At 42.4% G+C, this 20,804-nt stretch overlaps 1 protein-coding gene across 1 annotated transcript in view; it reads left to right on the top strand.

The window, feature by feature from the left end:
• Window positions 1–20,804, top strand: part of LOC147707491 (CD109 antigen-like) — an 871,995-nt gene that overhangs the window by 347,971 nt on the left and 503,220 nt on the right. Inside the window, exons 14-16 of the mRNA XM_086926508.1 lie at window positions 2,968–3,144; window positions 3,737–3,889; window positions 9,180–9,251. Of these exons, the coding sequence (XP_086782634.1) occupies window positions 2,968–3,144; window positions 3,737–3,889; window positions 9,180–9,251 (402 nt within the window). The remainder of the gene's footprint in view (window positions 1–2,967; window positions 3,145–3,736; window positions 3,890–9,179; window positions 9,252–20,804) is intronic.

Here is a 20,804-nt window from a genome sequence, read left to right as displayed (position 1 = left end):
GTACGGTGTTCACCCAGTGCACAACAATTCATGGAGAACTCACTCCCTTCACACATCCAAGACCCATAAGGATTCCAATCATGTTGCAAAGTCTTAAATCCATCAACAGGAAATAAGTTCTAGAAAATTAGGTCTAGGTGTATCTTGCTGAATTCCTCCCAAAGAATAATCATATACCAAACTGTCACATTCATTGGTTGAGGTCCTTTACTTCCTGGAAAGTTTCGGGGTAATCCGTCAAGGGGGAAAGAGAAAAAGGGGAGACGCAGAAAGAGAAAAAGGGAGGCCCCAAAACACATTTTTCCATTTTATCTTTCCATAGGAAAATTGAACCGTGATACAGCAAAACCTGCTGAACCGAATTACACCACATTTGGCCAAAACCTAGCTCTTGATCTGGAAACTGATTTAATGTACATTTTTTCAGTAATTTTTAAGAATTTAAGGCTAAAAAATAAGTGTGTATATCATGCTACCAAGGGTCCGTAATGCAACAGATCAAAAGATTTGATCTGATTGGTTGCAACCAAATCACCAAAGATGTGGCGGCAGCCATTTTACAACTTGAGGACTCCCTCATCTTTCCAGTCAAAAAAACGTACAAAACATATAGGGGGCATCGTAATGAAACCCTTCACTTGTTAGGTCTGGTGAGGTGTCTAAGGCCAAAAATGTAACCGTTTTTTTATCTGCCCTATTTTTAAAAAAAAGTTGTCTCCCACCCATTGGGTTTGACCAGGGCCTTGATATTCGGTGGTTTAATTTTTATAGGGGAGGGGTGTGTGCGAGCCCTCTCCCCAGGTCTTTTTCAGGCTCCAGGGACCCCTTCCCAGGGGGTACTTTTTATTAAAAGGAAAGGGTGCACGCAGCCCTCCTTCCCCAGCCTTACTTAGACCCAGGATGCCCCATGCTGTAGTGTCCTGCCAGCCCCGGTACTCACCAGTACCCAAACCACACATGGAGAGCAGTTGTACACATCTTCATACTGCTGCATGCACGTCAGAACTTCCCATCCGAAGCCTGTCTTTAATTCATTCCTCCAACGCTTGCGTCACAGGCCTACGGTGTACAATGGAAACCAAAAGAGTTCCTGTGTTTCTTTATTTACAAGACACTACATTTCCAGCTTTGTTAAACAAAAGGCTAAAACTTTTCAAAACAGATAAATAACTAAATAGGTGAATAAATACACAAATATATGAAAAAAATGCACAGATGATTATAGATATACAGCCAAATAAAATTGTTCAATTAATCGTCGTGGTGCCTGAATCACACGTCCTGATCAGGTCACTGGAAACCGGGACCTGGCAGTCGAAGTGTTGGTAATTTGCACACATGAGGTGGAATCATTAGCAGATACAGAGTCATCCACAGTCTGTCTGAACCCAGTATCTACATTGAAATCATGTTTGGGGAGTAATGGCTACATGTCGAAAGTGAGAGAAGTCTCTCGTAAGGGACTTCCTAGGATCCTGAGCAGTCACCATGTGTCCTTTTATATTAGTGATGATAAACGGTTCAGCCTCAAAGGGAGCATCAGATTTTCTTTTTCTGTGTTGTTTGACAAGCACTCAATCTCCTCTTTTAAAGATGACATTTCTTACATTACATTATCTGCCAGCATATATTTTCATTTTCTAAGTCCATAGTATGAATGTCTCCTCCATTCTTGGTTCTGAGGTAGGCCCATGGGGGCAGTTTGTTCGCAGACCCCAATGTGGGTTCAAAGTGTGTACCCTAAGAGTACCATGGGCCATTGTTTAACCCACTTTCAGGGTTTGTGACCCAGTTCGGCAAACTTGATGTGGGATCCAATAAGAGTCAAACAACCATTGCTGAGAGGTTCCAATACCCCAATGCAGGGTTCAGGAACCTTGGAGCCTTGCTGCTGGTCTGTGTACCCCATGTCAAAATGTACTTTTTTTTTATATATCCCTTTTGGTCCCCATACGTGGGGAACAGGGTTGGTCTTTTTAACCCTTTATGACAATACAGTTGCAACTCACTTTTCTCTAATGATCCAGATATCTGCAACTTTCTCACCCTTTCAAGCCCACTAACACATTTTCGTAACACTAATGTCTCAAAAACTACTTAATGGAAATATACACCAGACAAGTAAAGGCACTTCTTTCAGAACAGTTGTACTTGCATTGTAAGTTTAGTGTAATTTCATAAAGTTTTTATTTTTCAATAGAGGACACAAATAATCCTATGAGAGTTGAAATGAGAAATGTCACGCATATATATGTATCAATAAACAATGCAGTTTAAGAGCAACAATTTTCACGAAGTCGATTCTGTTAAAGCTGAGGGTACTAGTTTGTTCCGTGAATAGATAGACAGAAAATTGTCTTCTTATTTTCATTTAGCAGGGTATCTACCTTACTTTGCTTTAATTTTATTGCGTTATTATATTAGGATGAACGTTTATTCCTTCTAATTCAGTTTTTAAAAACCTTTAAATAGAAAATTGTTCGCTATGGGTCGGGTTCCTATGCTTTGGTTAACAAAACTTATTGAAAGCTTCCATACCATAGGTTGTCTTTATCAAACCGTGTGTTGGCGTGTTTTTCTTCTTTGTCCTAATCAAACTGTTTTTACATTGCACCGGTGGCTCAGAGTATAATTGCTAATTTGGACCACTAACAATTTATATCTATAGAAAACACATTTTAAACAGAAGACTATTTTTATAAATTGAGACTTTTCAGTCAGCCCCATTGAAAAGATTAACAATTGCATTCGATGTTATTTCACTCCCCGCCTGATGTAATAGATAACCATTAGATATCAGGGATTGTTGGATACGTTGTGCGTCCTTGGAAATACAGACCGTAGGTGCACCCTACTGTTGGGAACGGGAAGACTGTTTGATCAAAATTGTTTCATTTTCTAATTATAATAGTTTTTAGACCCTACGTAAGTTTTTTTTTTTTAAGCAGGTCTATTTTTTGTTTTCAGGTTGTATCTAGAGGTCAGATTGTAGCTGTTGGCAAGAATAATTCGTCTGCCTTTACAGTGACTCCTGAATCTTCATGGACACCAGTGGCTTTGCTCATTGTCTACTACATTCAAGATGATGGAGAAGTTATTACTGATGTTCTGTCTTTACCCATCAAACCTGTCTTTGAAAACAAGGTGTTATTTTTATAAACTCTTTCTATAAGTTTTTAGTTGTGACATTATTCATGTTCAATGTTATACTCCATTTGCAGAGATAAGGTAATCTCTAAGTCTCCATAATAAGTGCAAATTTGCTGACCTAGTAACCGGGAAGCATCAAAGCTTGGACCTGGGCACAGAACTAAATGCAACTTGCTTCCTCTACATAGTTCTGAAATTGTAATTATTTGTAAGGAAATATGAAAAATCTATGTGCCTTTGAAATCATATTTGATGTGTTGTGATTCTTTTGAGCCATTCATCAACAATCACCTCCACTACTGGTCTATTAAACCATTTTGCCATCTTTGCTCTAGGGTGTCGTCTTGTAACTATGTACGTGTCTCATATAAATGATTTGTGTATATTTAATAAAATGACATGCAAAAATTCAGAATTTTTCACATTTTAATACTGAATTCAAAGTACATTTTGATAATGGCAAATTATTATTAGTTCATGAGTTGTCCAAATCAGTTAATAAAAGTAATTCAGAAACCTGCTAGAAGCCGTGATTTAATTTGAAACATTTTAGGCATCCTTTTAACGTAACTCTTTTCATTCTCAGGTGTCGTTATCTTGGAGTAAAGCTGTAGCAAGACCTTCTGAAAAAGTTTCTCTTCACATGATCGCATCAGAACCAAACTCTTTAATTGGACTGTCAGTGGCCGACAAAAGTGTGAAACTCCTGGGAGACCAGAATGACATAACCGCAAGTAATGTAAGTTGAGCTATCTCTTTTATTGTTTGTAGACAAACCCAGTAGCAACTCCTCTGCTAAAGTGGAGGAGCATCGCCCCACTGCCAGAAAGCAGCACAAGAAAGGAAAAAATAAAATAACAGAATCTTATAATCGTTTTATTTTGTCCTCCTACTGCGGCAGTGTGTGAGGGGGTGGGGCGGCGCTGCAGTGGAGGAGTGGTAGAACACTCCTGTGCGTAGGGACTGTTTTGTTGGGGGTGGGGCAGCGCTGGCGTGGAGGGGTGGTAGAACACTCCTGTGCGTAAGGACTGTTTGGTCGGCCCTCTCGGGCCGCCCAAAACAGTCATGCACACTTTCCCCCTTCTCCATGCAGTCTGCATTACAGCCTGCATGGAGAACATGTCCATCCCTTCAGCCCCTGGCTGAGCCCCGTGTCACTGGGCTCAGACCAATCACTATCGCTGCATTGCAGCGTTGTAACTGGCTTAAGGGTGGCAGCCTGGCTGCCTGCTTCCTGTTCCGACCTGGAATTGGACACATGCGAGCAGGAGAGAAGACGTGGGACCCGGCGGCGGTGGCAAGGTAATAGTTATTATTATTATTTTTTTAATGTAGCCCGCACTGCCTCTTCTCTCCCCGGCTCCCCATCCAAAAGCTGTGCCGGCCAGCCCTGGACGACCCTCCTTTTAAAAACAAGAAACTTAAAGGACATAATCACGGATCCGCTAAATTTGATGAATAAGCACCAATACTGTAGTATTCAATTTCAACAGTACCTGAGTAATGCTGATTTAGTGGGAAGGAAACGGAGCAAGACAGCCCAGAAGCTACTATCACCCACCTTTGAATGCAAATGAGGATCAAAGAGGTTTAGATTTAACTAACTGCTGGCTAAATTTGCATCCTTTTTTTTCCAATATCCTGGGCAGCTTAAAGGTGTCCAAGATTTGCGGAATCTCCAGGAGGGGACCTTGAAATAGATTTTGAGGAAAAATAGGAAAAAAGTGCTCTGGATAAAAATGTCTGTTTTTTTCACAGAAATGGCATTAACCAACGGTTTACTGTGCTAAAGTCACCATCTTCCCAGCTTTCACAAACATGCACAGCTGAATAAAATCTATTTTTTTTACCACAGTTCCTGCATCTTTCAAAGAGGTAGCCCAATTTTTTTGTGTTCTCCACCTGCTTCTACTTTGTGAAAAATGGGTATCAAGGAAACCTATTTATGTCTGAAATGGGCACAAGATATAGAGTTTATAAGCAGTGGTTATTTGTGCATCTCTGAATTTATAAGTGCACGCACTAGCATTAGTATTTAGTGAGAAGGGCCAGGCACGGTATTGTATAAGGTGAATCATTCACGCTTAAACCTTCCCCCTGAATGCTGTCCATATGTTGCTCTTCTAACAAATGTGCCACTTTTGCGCCATCCGCTGATGAATCTACTACTCATCTGAAGAATAAGGTTTGCCTTTGGTTAAGCCAAAACTCTTACTTTAATCCCACAAAATATAAATGCATCCTATTTCTTAGGACGATTGGATGGATTGGCTCTTCGGCCAAGCAGCGGAGGGGAGATTATGTTGTCATCTCTGGGTTAGCTTGACGTTTGATCTTTTCCAATAACCGACAAAGACAGATGACCTATGGCATTAATTTAGCACCACTAAGGTTCATCTACAAACAGTAGCAGCCTAGGATGGAGCCTCCACCACACACTTCCTGCTTAATGCCAAGACAGCTAATTGCCGTCCATCTCTTCTGACGAGCAAAAGGTTTTCCGTCCATTCAGCCTTATAGGCATTGATTGACTATCACTTCCTTGTCACTCATTGGAGTACTGTGAGACCCAGGCTACATCAGATACTGGTGCTGTAAGTTCTCTACCTTTGGATATTCCTAACAGGGTAGACTCTTTGTTCCATCTTGTGTGTTGGAATGTTGCAGGCTATCAGTCTAAACTGACCTGGATTGGTTCGAATACATTTCTGATTTGATTATGCAAGGGACTTGGCCTTTGGAAAATATCACTTGAGATAGTTATTAGAGTTTTTCTGTCCTGGTTTTGCTTTTCCATGGCATAGAGCATGGAGGGGAGGGATTGATGACTATGATTCGTATTTCAAAGTTGTATAAGACTGTTCAAGTTCTTTGCAATCATCAGTAGGATATTATTTCTATGGGTGATCATCATTAACAAGTTACATTTTTTTCTCATTCATTTTTGCAATCATTTTGATTCCCTATTTTCTGTCTCGTCTACCTTAAAACACAGATCAGCCACTTAATTGAATTTCATGCCATAGGAGGAGTAGATTTTAAAGCCAATATAGGAACAAATACCACTCACAAGATCCATTTGCGATGAAGGACAACCAGTTGTATGCCCAGGCTGCTGATTGCAGAGGGATGAAACTTTTACAGCCCCTTTTAAATTTTTGCATGCTAAATGTAATTGAGAAGGTGGGTGATTTGTTCATGCAGAAACCCACTTTTGTGGCTTAGGTGGGCCAGAGTACCATAATTGGTTATATTTTTATTACAGAGGATTAGGGCCGATTTGTTTTTGCTGGAGGAGTTAAGGAACAGAAGTATGGTGATCATAACCCTATAGAACTGGCACTTGATGTACCTGATTGCATGTGATCCCACAAACCCTTAGGGCCAACAGACGTGGTCATAAAGGATAATTGGCTTAAGATTAGTTGGCAAAAAGCCAATTTTCCAACTGTGCTGACCGCTCTGCTGAGATCCAACCGCAGGCTGATTACAGATTGTCTGTTGGTCAGATAACCCACCTTCATTTGAAATGTTATTGGCCTTTGAGAAACTGAAAAACTCTGTTAGGGATCTTGTCAATGGCAGCGATAAACCTGCAAGGAGTCCCTATCCAGGATAGTTTGACAGCTCATGTAAAGCTGCAAATAAAGGTACGCCTAGCACTTAACTGTGAACCCAGGAAGAAGATATTGATGGCCACTGACAGGATGGAATACAAGCAATCTATTAGAAATGGGAAACCTGGGATCAAGGCAGAAATGTGGGAGCATCTTGTGTGAACATGTAAAGTAAAGGACACTATGATATTTTGGGACATTGTAAATAGAGGGAATCACAGTTATGTAACTACAGAAGGGTTAGGGATCAATATTGCTCCCAAACGCAGGCAAGATAATTACAGGAGGATTTACTCCTTTGGGTAAAATCTGGGGAAGGATGAGATGGTTATTGTACTTCATTTCCCTTAGTGATCACATTTCACCTTGATGAAGTTGTAGCGGCATTGAAGATGGTCTGTTTAACAAGGCACTGGCCCTTTTAGAGTACAGATAGACCTCTGCAAAGAGACGGTATCCCCCTGTGGGCACCTATCCTCACCAAAGTTCTTAAAGCCACTGCCTCCCAGAAAATAAGTGCCTCATGGCAAACGGCTTGGAGAGTACCTAGTTTTAAGAAAGGTAACAGGAAGGATCCACAGTGTTAGAGACCAATTTCTTTGCTGGATTCAATAGTTAAGATTGTGGGGAATATTATTCTACATAGAACTGAGGGTTTGATCCTAGCAAATTATATCCTCAGTTTTTTGTAGTTTGGTTTTGTGAAGGGATTGGGATTCAAGACCAATGTCTGAACTTACAACTTTTGATAGCGAAAGATGATTGCTAAAAGGGATCATTATATCATTTTATGGGTTTAGCAGTGCCTTTGATCAGGTAAATAGCTCTAAACTCTGGGCTATTTTACCTAAATTTGTTTGGCCTCACACGAAAGTTGAATTTCAATACACATTACATGAGGAAGGCGGTGCATCAGGTTTGCATGGAGGGGGAGTGAACTAAATCCTTTCACCTTTTTAGTGGTGTTAGCCAGGGATGTGTTTTAGCCCCCATTTTATTTATTTTATATATTGACGGGCTGTATTATTTTTTTGGGGAGAGGGGGTTTCACTGGGGAAGGATCTTCTGGAAGCCGGAAAGCTAAGTATGTGCCGGCTTTACGTTTTGCCGATGGCACGATTTTGCTTTTAAGAAAACCAAATGGTTTACGGTGTCTTATTGATGTGTTTGTCAAATATATGGATGATCTAGAAGTGAATATATCTAAAACCTATTATATGGTGTGTAGTAAGCCCCAACCAAAACAGGACCCATGGTGATAAAGGGGCAAATTAGTAGGCGTGTTAATGAGTTCTCCTACCTGGAGGTAACTTTTGACTCTAGGGGCAATTGGCTGCCATGTTTATGAAACATACCTCCATGGGGGCTGTTTTGGGGTTCGTTTCTAGAGTCTGTAACAAACCGATCTTGCCCTTACTGGAGGTGTAGAAACGTACGTGTTTACTGATTATTACCTTAAGGGCATCTATAGGGGTGTATCTGGACTTCCCAAGTTTACAACAGGAAGAGAATTGATTTAGTTGGCGATGTTCGGGGTAGGACCAGGTAGTCCCCATTTCTTTTCACACAAGGAATTGGGCCTGAGTTTTGTAGACGATCATATAAATCTTGCACCACTTCTTGTCTGGATTGTGGTTTGGGGAAAGAAACGCACTGAATTTAATAGGGAGATCATTTCTGACTGTGTGGCATGTGATCTGGGGCAGAAAATCCAATGGCTAAGTCATATTTGGAGCATCGCTGAAAGTTTGGGAAGGCCGGAGCTGTTTTTTTTCCCCACATCTGTTGAGGAAAAGAGAGGCTAGTTTGGTAATAAGGGGTTTTGAGATTTGCATCTGCAACTAGAGAGACGAAGGAACTTGGGAAATCATCTTTAAGAGTTTATATTATGTCAGGGTGCTGAACTTTATCTCACACAGTTCAAGAATGTTTGGGAAAGATCACTCTTGACCAGGTTCTGGCTGGTCTCTAGCAGATGCAATCTGTGTGTACTTTTGGGACAGTATGACACAAAATATATTATTGTGTGCCTTTGTGATGGTACCTCCTTCCAGACACTGGTGATCTTTACCCTTTTTTGTACTTATCCTGAACCTTTTAGACGCAGATATTTGTTACCTATTTTAAAAGCCCTGGGCTTTCAACAATGCAGGCCAGCATTTTATTATCTTTGTATGGTATCTGATCCTATTGCATGTTTTTCTGTGGGGCTTTCTTAAAAATCGCAATACCATGGCATAACTCTGAATTTTTAATACTATTGTCTGTTACGTTAATTAACTTATCTGCTGTTTTATTGTGTATTTTATGTGATGATTGTTCACTTATGATTATTTTTAATAATTGAATAAAGATGATACGGACTGACAACAAATGTTGTAAATAAAAAACGTTATTAATTTTTTATTGTAGGTGATCCAAGAACTGAAGCACATCAGTGACCACTTTCAGGGTTTGATCAGTAATTCTCTTGACGTTTTTGAGGTATGGTTATTGATTTTGTGCTTCAATACAACTCGTGTTTTTAAATTGTAGATTGATTGCTTCTTTTTTGTTATTTCAGTTGGATACTAATGTTACTGCCGAGATGTCACTGAGCGCCTAAAAAACTTTAATTGATAGCATGAATATGTATGTCTTCTTGCCATGGTTTTCAATCAGTGGTGTACCAAGAAGGGGGTGTCCGTCCCGGGCGGCATGAGTTTTGGAGGCAGGAGCCTCCCCTCTGCTCTTACATGCATGTGCTGCGGAGTGTCAAACTCAGGAATCGCTAGCACCCCCACCCCGCTCTTCCATGTTTCCACCGCGGGCGCTAAAGGCAGGGACCACCACTGGCGGCAAAGTGTGTAATTACGTCATTGTTTTCTATGGTGGCGGTACATGTATCAAGATCCTCTTTATAATCATGCATTTGATTAGCTCTGCTCACAAAACAGATCGTTTCTTTCAATGAACAATGGGCTTGGGCAGAGAAATGACTTAGACCACCATTACTGGGGTAACGAACATTAGACCGTATGATTCATATCCTTGGCAACTACCTACGTTTCATATCCCCTGAAGATTTTACTCCTGGCAGCTCACCCCCAGCATTGGTAGAGTATGCCTAAAATGATGAGGTCTTGTGCAAGCCAAAGTTCTATTTTATCTGCTTGTCTCACGAAAACGGTGGTTATATCTGTAAGGATGAACAACCTATGGGCACACGCCGAATAAGCTCCTGATATGAGCAGAGACGAAAAGGGAATACATATCTCCTCATATCAGTAGTTGGTAATTCCAAAATACTCACATCCCATTGATTAGTGTGTATGGTTTATCGATAGAAAGAAGGGAATATTTTGACTGACATGATCCCAATACGCCAATTTTGAGACACTTTTGCAATCTAATTAAATCTGCAGGAATTGTTTTGATATAACTCCACTGAAAACGTTCCATGGTATCAGGTCTGCAGAAATTTACACCAGGTGGAATTTTTGTCTTAATAAAATCTGCAAGTATGGTAGCTCTTTTCCAAATTTGGAAGGTTATGGTTAGAGGTAGGAAATGGGTATATTGGTGGGATGGAAATGGACATGCAAGATACATGCACCAGCTACAAACCTGTAAGGTAGACTTTATTAACAAACATTTTGTGTGACTACAACCATTCTGTGAGCACGTTTATATATAAATCAGGAAAATGTTGACCCATGTTTCTCCAGGATGATTTTTTCAAAATTAAAATCTGCAAGTATTTTCGCTCTTTTGCAAATTTGTAAATTTATGGTTTGAGGCAGGAAAAGGGTGTTTTGGTGGGAAGGGAAGAGTCATGCAAAAAGCATGCACCAGTTATAAGATTGTAAGTTTGACTTTATTTACAAACGTTGTGTACCTACAACCATCTTGGAAACACGTTTAGATGTGCCCCAAGAAAATATCGTTCCTTGATTTCCCCTTGCTGAAAAGTATTTTCCCTGTGGTGAAAAAAAGAAACTTTTTGTGTACTAATCCAGAATCAACCATACTAACTGCTGTGAATTGATCACCCAATGAACAATTCGAAGAAGTACAGATTTAGAAGACCTATATAGAAGAGGAGAGGGGAGTATAGTTAGTGTAGATTTGCGTGGGTGCTCCTGGGGAAATTTGTGAATCCTCTGAATGTCAGAATTCTCTAAATAATTATTGCAATAAACGTACGATTAGTAGTTGTCATACTTTGTTACTATGTGTCAGTTTGCAGTAGATCGTTTTGATCGATGTGGAAATATATTCTTTCCACACACGAAGGCATCATAAATATTATCCTCAGGGTGACCATTAACCTATGTATTGCTCAGGGTAAACTAGAACGTCATAATACCTATCACATGATGATTCTCTCTGCTTTGAATGAACGTTTTTTTGTTTGTCAGAATAATAATTATCCAGACAAATGTCACATGTTAAGTGCAACTTTATAACCTCCTGTCACCTTCCCCTTAAGATGAATTATAGACTGCCAAATAGACTGCAGTGCAAGGTCCTGGAGCAAAGGGACACCCTTCAAAGGAAAGCACTCTATTTTTTCTCCTGTCAGAATTATATATCGGCCTTTGTCTTTAAAGTCCATGAAACTTTAGGTCGAGCAGACGTACTCTCAATGCGTGAGCATTGAGAGTGTCTGCTACAGACCTAATGTGGCCCGTATTTAGGAAAGTGGACACGACTCAGACGCGCGCTTTTGCAGTCTCAGTTTTGACCGCGGGAGCGCGCGTCTGAGCCGCGCTTGCGCAGAGTAACTCACAGCCCCTGCTCACACACAGACACAGCCAGCCCCCACCCCTCTGCATGCACGCACACACACACACACATACACACGCTGCCACCCCCACCCCCCTGCATACACACAGACACGCAAGCACGGAGCCCCAATCACCGGGACACAGCCAGCCCCCACCCCTCTGCATGCACGCACACACACACAGGCGTGCGCGCACACACACACACATACACACGCTGCCGCCCCCCACCCTCCTGCATACACACAGACACGCAAGCACGGAGCCCCACTCACCGGGACTTCTACTTCGCAGGACTCTTCCGGGGAGACAACGTGCCCAGTCAGGTCCCGCTCCGGGGCTGCTCACTCCGAGGTCAACGGGCACAGGGACACCGGCACTCCGCTCCTTGGCTTCCCGGGCGGACGCCGGCTGCACGCAGGGCTCTCCTCTCTCTGCACCGGAGCCATGCGCCAGCCACTGCAGCCTGCTTCCTGGGAAGCTCCGGTCGCGTGTCCGGCCCCGCCCCCGTCCCAACAAAGGTTGCCTGGCTTCCTGTTGAAGCCGGGCTGCAGCGGTGAGTTTGCTTGTTATTTTACTGTAAAAAGCATACTGTGCAGTGGCTATTGACCTTGCATGATTCTGGGATGCAACTATGATGCTCTCTTCTGGCAGTCAGAATTAGTTTCTTTTGTTCAAAGGTCAATAAAGCAGTCAAGAAAAATAACATTCATTATGTTTAATTATAGCCACTCCTAAATAAAATCACTAAGGCTCGCATTTCGAGTAGCAAAAGTAGTTACCATTACTGCCGTGATTCTGATCGCCAGGAACGCCGTGTATGTTTAGTTTTTTTTCCCTCTTAACCTGGAGAGTAATCTCTAGGTTAAAGTCTGTAAAGTCTGTAGGAGAATTTGGGGATGTGATAAGGGACAAACGAGCCTTGAGAGAATCACATTTAAATGTCTTTAGTAGTTTGTATACTTATGTTCAGGCATAATAAAGCAAAACCGGAAACTGCTCGAAGACCTTCAGCAGTAGCTTATGCATGCTAATAACAAATGCCCCATACAGCTGCCACAAGCACACAGTCCATGAGCGTCCAAGTGATACTTGATGAAAAATTTCTTAACAGGTAATGGGGGAGCTATTTAGCCAAAGTCCTTATTTGCTGGATTCATTGTCCGATGGTAATTTTAATTGGAAGCCATGGAATGTAATGCAGCCCTACAACTCACTGACTCTCCCTCCCACTCACTGACTCTCCCACCCACTCACTGACTCTCCCATCCACTCACTGACTCTCCCACACACTCACTAACTCTCCCACCCACTCACTGACTCTCCCACCCACTCACTGACTCTCCCACACACTCACTAACTCTCCCACCCACTCACTGACTCTCCCACCCACTCACTGACTCTCCCACCCACTCACTGACTCTCCCACCCACTCACTGACTCTCCCACCCACTCACTGACTCTCCCACCCGCTCACTGACTCTCCCACCCGCTCACTGACTCTCCCACCGGCTCACTGACTCTCCCACCCACGCACTGACTCTCCCACCCATGCACTGACTCTCCCACCCACGCACTGACTCTCCCACCCACGCACTGACTCTCCCACCCACTCACTGACTCTCCCTTCCATTCACTGACTCTCCCTCCCACTCACTCTACCTCCCACTCACTCTCCCTCCCACTCACTATCCCTCCCACCCACTCACTCTCCCACCCACCCACTGACTCTCCCACCCACTCACTGACTCTCCCACCCACTCACTGACTCTCCCACCCACTCAATGACTCTCCCACCCACTCAATGACTCTCCCACCCATTCACTAACTCTCCCACCCACTCACTGACTCTCCCACCCACCCACTCACTGACTCTCCCACCCACCCACTTTTTTTTTTTTTTTTTTTTTTTTTTAGTTTTTATAGAGCGCATACTATCGCTCCAAGGAGCATCTTGGCGCTGTAATTCCGTAGCCTAGAATGGTGGGCCGGAAATACTACTCACATCAGTTTCAAAATACCTGAAGGTTTATTTGAGCCTAGACTAACTGTTTACTAACCGTGTCTGGTAGATTAAAAATCCATGTTTTCAGGGCTTTCCTGAATTCGATTTCAGTAGGGGCTGACTCTCCCACTGTCCCGCTCTCCCACTCTCAACAATACACATATTGCATTACAAATGCAATAGGTGTCACATTTGCGAAAGTATAAGCTATTGGCATTGTAAATAACAATGCTATTAATTTATCCATTTTCAAAACCAACACATAAAAAAATATTGTCATTTACAATGCCAATAGCTCAAACTTTCCTAATGCGAGACCTATTGCATTGCAAATGCTTGTTATAATGATGCATCGATCTGCATCCAGGAAAGGCCGATCTCTTCATTCTTGAGACAGTTACATAAATTACTTACTCTTAGATCCACAGCAACCCCATCAGTGAGCCTCCCACAAAACCACATAGATCTTCACCTTCGTCTTTTTAAGGAAGCCCAGCTTCCAGACGCCTCTACCTTGGTCCTGTTTCCTATAATTTCTTTTTTGGAGCCTCTACTTCATTCTTTGAATATTGACTGTCGTGTTTTGCACTGATACCACCCTGTCTTTGGAACCTCATTTGCCTCACTGTATATTTGACTCTTCCCCCCAATATTGTCACTCAGGTACTTCATTTGTCCAGTTTTTATTCACCTCTTCCATTCGTCATTCCCAATTAGTTCTACACTTCCCAGTGCTTTCAGCACCAGATTTACTGTTGCCCTCAGATTGCCACAGGAGATAGCCTCACCAGATGTCTGTTTCAAAACTGACTCCCATGGTAGAGAAAATGCGATATGCGCTCTTGCTCTTGTACTCTTTGCTTTCTGCCATGGCCTCAGCCCCAGTATTCTCCACTGGTTAGAGGTGTAACTCAAAATGATGCCTCCCCTCCCACCTGCCGAATGTGAAAAGGGGCCCCTGAGTCTCCCTTATCATACAGATATTCATTGGCTTTGGACTGAAAGGGGCTCCTCCTAAAGAGTTGGGGGCCCCTGCATCTCCATGGCTGACGGGGGGCCTGCATTGTGCCCCAGTCACTGGTTAATCCTCCTGCAATGTACACGTAACTCTAGATATATTTTCTGCAGATAAACACAACTGCACTCAAATTCCGAGGCCCACTGCACTGCACTGGCTTATAATTGTTGCTGACTACTAAAGGAGCCATTAACCCCAGGGCAATGGCCCTTTCAAAGATCGGCGCCTGGATCTTTTTATTTTGACACTTTCAGATGACACGTAGAGCTACAATCACAGCACCCAGTTTCAGCTGCTGTACCCACTCAGATGATTGGTGGGTAGCTTTCTTGGTGCTCCCACTTCCCCGGCCTGACACATTCTTTCTTCCTTACCAGCTTGCATGTCTGTGGCCATCTGCAACATTTGGTGCACCTGTCCAAGCAAAATCCATCAAAGCCAAACCTCCACTGTAACTCAACTGTTCCCAGCTGGAAAGCTTAACTAGTTGCCCTAACCCACTGCTCAAATGAGCGGGTACTCTGGCCTCAATTTAGTGTATTTGGAAAGCCATGCCTGGAGGTGAAATCGGTGTTAAAATTAAAGATGTAGGCTTTAAACCAGGCCACACAAGCTCCTTGAGCGACAACCTCAGCTACCTCTTGTTAAGTTTTGTTAAAATCGTATGAGTTAGCCAGTGTTACACACAGAGCTGTACACTTCCCTAATGTGTGCTCACGTTTGGGTGAATTACCTCCTGCCTCCTAGGATTGGTGTACTTGCGGTCATGCAGTTCATTGCTGAGGACAATCCTATACTGAGAACTCCATTCTTAGATGGTGGCCACATTTATTGTGTTTTCTTCAAAGAAAGCAGGGTGCCTTCTTTTGTTTCAGTTGATCTAATACTGTAATCTGGCACCAACACTTTCCGTGACCGTGTTGTGGTCATCTTGCTGCTTCTGAAGACATCAATCAGCTCCACCAGTGCCCTCTCCAAAGGGAGGCTATGTGCACCAGTGATGCCTGATCTGTGCACACACAGCCGACAGTAGAGTGACCCATTGCACTACTTGACCAAGTTGCTCCGCTTCCACAAGATAGAACGAGCTGAACCAAATACCACCTGCTGATCTGGATGGCAGGAACCTCCCAAAGAAGGCAGGGGTCAGCCCGCTGGGAAAGTAATACCAAGTAGCAACTATCACTGTCGAGTCACTACCTTTCTTATTTAGCACCTTAGCCAAGTCACCTTGACCCTGCCTGTCGAACCCAAGAGCGCAGTGCAAGACACAATCTTATCTCCATCAGGGGCCATATTATGGAAGTGCCCCGAGGGTGCAACTGGTGTTTTCGCCTGCTTTACGTTTCCCCAGGGCACTTTGGTATCACAGAAGGGGCAACACTTGTACCTAAATGGTGGCGCACTGTCTGTGCGCCCCCTGATGGCAGCCCGCCGGAGTGGGTGGAGGGTGTCCAATGCATCCCCCAGACATCCCATTGCAGGCGAGTGCAGTCACTCAATCCATCTGCCTGCAAGAGGATCTCTAATCCCCTTTAAAAATGCAGGCAGATTGCCACCTGCACTGTGAAACAGAGAGCAGCTTCAAAGCAGCCGCTCCCTATTTCACCTGAATGCACTGCCCCCTGGACAGCACAAGTTTGAGGCTGCCCTGAGGGCATCACATTCCATGTAACAGATGCCCAGCACACCTGTTATAAGGTGCGGCATGCGCAAACAGGGAAAGTGCGCCCTTTACTTAATAGGGCCCACTGGAGTCTGCCTCTCTTGTTGGTATCCATTGTTGTCAGTCTCTCCACCTGTTTTGGACCTCTACACATTTCACTTTTAATTTGTTTTTATTCATAAAGCCCATGAATTTCTAATAGTTCTAGGAAGCGCTTCTTGTTTTATTGTTATCAACCCCTCGTCTTTTGGTTCTGTTTTTTAATAGCTTTTCTTCTTTTTTGCCGCTTTTTTTCTGATTGTACCTAGAAATCAATGTCTATAATGTTGACAAAAACCAGGCAAGTTTCCATAAGTCTATCTGGTACCTTTCAAGCAGTAAGTGGGCACTTACACCAGTAAGACACGCTAATTTTTAATGCTGTGTACGCTTCTATTCTTTTAAATCTTTGATGGGGCTGATTGTTACTTACCTACTCCACTAACTTACTCTGATTCCCTGCATTCTGCTGGGCTCTTTGGTCCGCCGTGGGTCTCCCGATTGTGCGGAAAGAGTCCTTTCTCCATTTTCTGTTCTTGCTGGCCGCAATTTTGGGCAGGCGACACTCTAGCTTTTTTGCACTATCTGTCTTGGGGGCTTTTTATGCAGATGCCGGTCTGTGCACGCAGCGGACATTGACACTAGTAAGACGTGCTAATTTTTAATGCTGTGTACACTTTTAAATCCTTGAAGGGGCTGATTGTTACTTACCTACTCCCCTAACTTACTCTGATTCCCTACATTCTGCTGGTCTCTTAGGTCCCCTGCAGGTCTCCTGATTGTGCGGAAAGAGTCCTTTCTCCATTTCCTGTCCTTAATGGCCATCATTTTAGGCAGGCGATGGTCCACTTTTTTGCACTTCTTGCCCTGGAGGCTTCCTATTCCAATGCTGGTGTGCCAAAGGCAAGCTCGTCTGGGCCCATCCGCCTTCGGAACACTCTCAGCGCCAGTCCCCCAGTCACTTTGGGCTCAGAAACTAGCGTTCCTATCACCTACTCTAGAGATACCTTATTATATTTTAATTCCTTACGGAAGGTCTGTACTGCTCCACAGCTAGACCTTTATAGCGGAAATGACGATATAAAATGTCCAGTTTGTGACTTCTCCCTTAATAATCTTCATTGTACATCCTGCGCTGCCACCAAATTAATAGAGAAATCACCAAAACAAACCATAGCTAGATACAATTGCAAACTTATCAACGCCTGATCGCTTATTAAGCATGCACTAGATTTTCTGGTCTTCCTGGAAAACCTGAATATTGACCTGGCCTTTTTCACTGAAACTAGTGCAGACTTAACATCGGACCCAGACCTACTATCAGCGCTACCAGTAGGTTTCAGGACATTCAGATATGACCGCTCACAAAAAAAGGGCGGTGGCCTTGCAGTTATATTTAGAGATCATTTTAAAACTATTTTTAAAGTTCTTCCTAATATACCACTTTGTGAAACCATCCATCTTAAAATTTAACTCAACAGTCATTATTCCTTTATTGGACTTCTTATGTATAGACCAACACGATCCAGATCAGCTTTCACTCAATCCATTGGTAGTCTGTTAGAACAAAAAGTGGAATCAGCAGACTTCACTATTTTAGGCGATTTTAATTTCCAAATGGAGAATTTGCTTGATCCAGACTCAAAAAATCTACTGGATCATATGTCGGGCGCAGGTCTAACACAAATCGTTAATGGGTCCTCACACAAAACTGGTCCTCTTTTGGATGGAATTTTAATGGAAAATCAACAGCTCCACTGGTTCCTCGCTCCCTTTGACCTGGTCGGACTACAAAGCTATTCTGTTTGAGATAAATGGGCTACCTGGGGTAGAACAAATTAACCCACAAATCGGTAGTATTACTCGGCGCCCATGGAGTGCTATTGATGCTGATCAGCTCAATGCCTCAGTTGCCCAATCAACTCCATTAGTCTCCTCTCATTTGGACATAGCCATTCATAACTACCATCAATGGCTGGACCTGTCGCTAACCTAGTTAGCTCCAGCAAAAAAATCTCTTAGTGATAAAACTAATCCTTCCGAACCCTGGTTCAATGACAATCTCAGGGGAAAAAGGCAGGAATGTAGGAGATCAGAACACAGATGGAGATCTCAGCCTAAACCAGCAGACAAAGATATATAGTCAACCAATCTGTAGATTTACAAAAAGAGGATTTTAATTGCGAAAATAGAATATTTTGTGATCAAAATAGAAGGAGCATTGAACTCCTCCAAGGAACTATTTGCAACAAACCTCCTGACCCTAAAAACCCAAATATCAATCAACAATTCTGTAACAAACTAGCACTTCAATTTCAGGATAAAGTTAAGTCTTTCTATAATTCCTTCCTCAACTTGAGCCAAACGTCTGACTCTGATTCTAGATCTCTGAAAGGCACAACCAATATCAGTGTTTTATCCCACTTTAGACCTCTGATGGTGGATCAGACGCAAAAAATACTGATGCAGATTAAATCAGATTCTCCACAGGACCCTTGTCCGGCCAGAATAATTCACTTAGCCCCAAAGGTGATAGCTTCACACCTCATGGCCATTTTTAACAATCTCTTTGAAGTAGGTTCTTTTGCAAAAGATTGGAAGGTAGATTCTATTCTGCCATTATTAAAAAAGGCTTACTTAGACACTGGTAATCCCAACAACTATCGAACAATAACTCGATTACCATTTCCTGCCAAACTGGTTGGGAAAATCATTAATAATGACTTGACCTTCTTCTTAGAAAAAAACAAGAGTTTGGATTCTACACAGTTAGGTTTTTGAAGTCACCACAGTACCAAACTGGCGCTTATTACAGCCACTTAAAAAATTAGGCAAATGATAGACAGTGGGGAATATGTGGCTCTGATCCTTCTGGATCTATCCGCCACATATGATACAGTCAACCATGCTCTTCTCATTGATTGCCTTGAATCAATTGGGATCAAAGATAACACACTCAAGTTCATGACTTCTTTTCTGACAGACCGCATTCAAACAGTCTCCTTAGGTGATTTCACCTCACCAGCTTTCTCTTTACCCTGTGGAGTCCCTCAGGGCTCATCCTTGAGCCCCACTTTTTTCAATCTTTATGTTACCCCACATGCAGCTTTAATTAAATCATTTGGTTTTTCGCTGATTTCATAGGCTGATGAAACCCAGATCATTGTCTCTGTCACCAACAATCCGGGATCCACGGCTGTCCAGTTCCACAACTAAATGCTCCATATCGGTAACTGGCTGAGCAGCAACTACTTGAAATTGAACCCCTCAAAAATAGAGGTCCCACTGTTTGCTAATAACCCTTCTTGTTGGTCAAACAAGTGGTGGCCACAGGAACTGGGGAATCTACCTAACCCCAGGGAAAAAGCAAAAAACCTGAGGGTGATTATTGATACTAAGCTATCTTTTGAAGGACTAATAAATCATATCACTTCTTTGTGTTTCCTCATTTTGAAAACCTTAAGGAAAGTTTTACCTTTTATTCCACCTAGCCTGTAAAAGAGGGTAGTCACAACTCTGATTTTGTCCAAAGTAGATTAAGGCAGGCAATGCACTTTTTATTAACATTTAAACACGATTTCTACATACGTTACAAACACTACAGAATGCTGCAGCTAGGCTACTGCTGGACATAATAATAATAATAATAATAATCTTTATTCGGTTTTTAGCAATGCAAAACCATAAAAGTTATCACAACATACAAAATACATGAGTATTTATATAAAAACAGTTATTACACACATTTTTTTAAAACATATGACCAGGTTCCGTGCAAATTGAGTAAATGATAGGACAATAGTAACTCTCTGAGTTTCTTCTTCTATTTCAAAGGTTATTCCTATGTCTCATAATACACTTTAGGAAGTTGAGTACGTGGTAACAGGTACATTCAGAATCCAACATCTGTAGTGCTAACATGGCTTGGCGACACTGTCTATAACCCCAACTTTTTAATAAAGGGATTATCCAGATTTTTCTAGGGGTGTGAAAAAATTTACAAAACAAAATTGTATGAATGGTTGACTGTTGAGACAAATCGTCACATGGACAAGGGGCCAAGTTTAAGTTCCAATTGTTTTTTTCAGGAAAAGTCACTAGTCTGTAAAAAAGATTCAGTCTGAACCTTGTTAGGAGCATCTTATCGTATGTTGTAAATTCTAGAGTCAGATAAAGCTGGATTTTCGGGGAGTGCTGTATCATATTCGCATGGGTCACAGATTTTTTGGTCGACAGCAAGGTCAGTCTCAAGGACTCTAGATGGCTCAGCGCAGTTTGTTTCAGATCTTTCTTAGATATTTCATTTAGTTTTTCTGGGGTGAAGTAATACTTTTGTAATCCCAGATCGGAAAAGAAGTGTCTGATATAGGAGAGCCATGCTATTTTATGTACATGATTCAATTCCATGGAGTCCTGTAAGATGTTTTTGGTCAGCAGGTTTTTGTCCGACAACCAGACGCGCCTCCAAAGTAATAGTGGCTGGATCTTTATTAAGTCTTCAATATATGGGATTCCCAATTCCATATGCGAGGCATAGATGGAA

This window comes from Lissotriton vulgaris, chromosome 6, assembly GCF_964263255.1.
Source record: "Lissotriton vulgaris chromosome 6, aLisVul1.2, whole genome shotgun sequence".
In the NCBI taxonomy this organism is placed as follows: domain Eukaryota; kingdom Metazoa; phylum Chordata; class Amphibia; order Caudata; family Salamandridae; genus Lissotriton; species Lissotriton vulgaris.
This window is presented reverse-complemented; position numbering and strand designations above follow the sequence as displayed.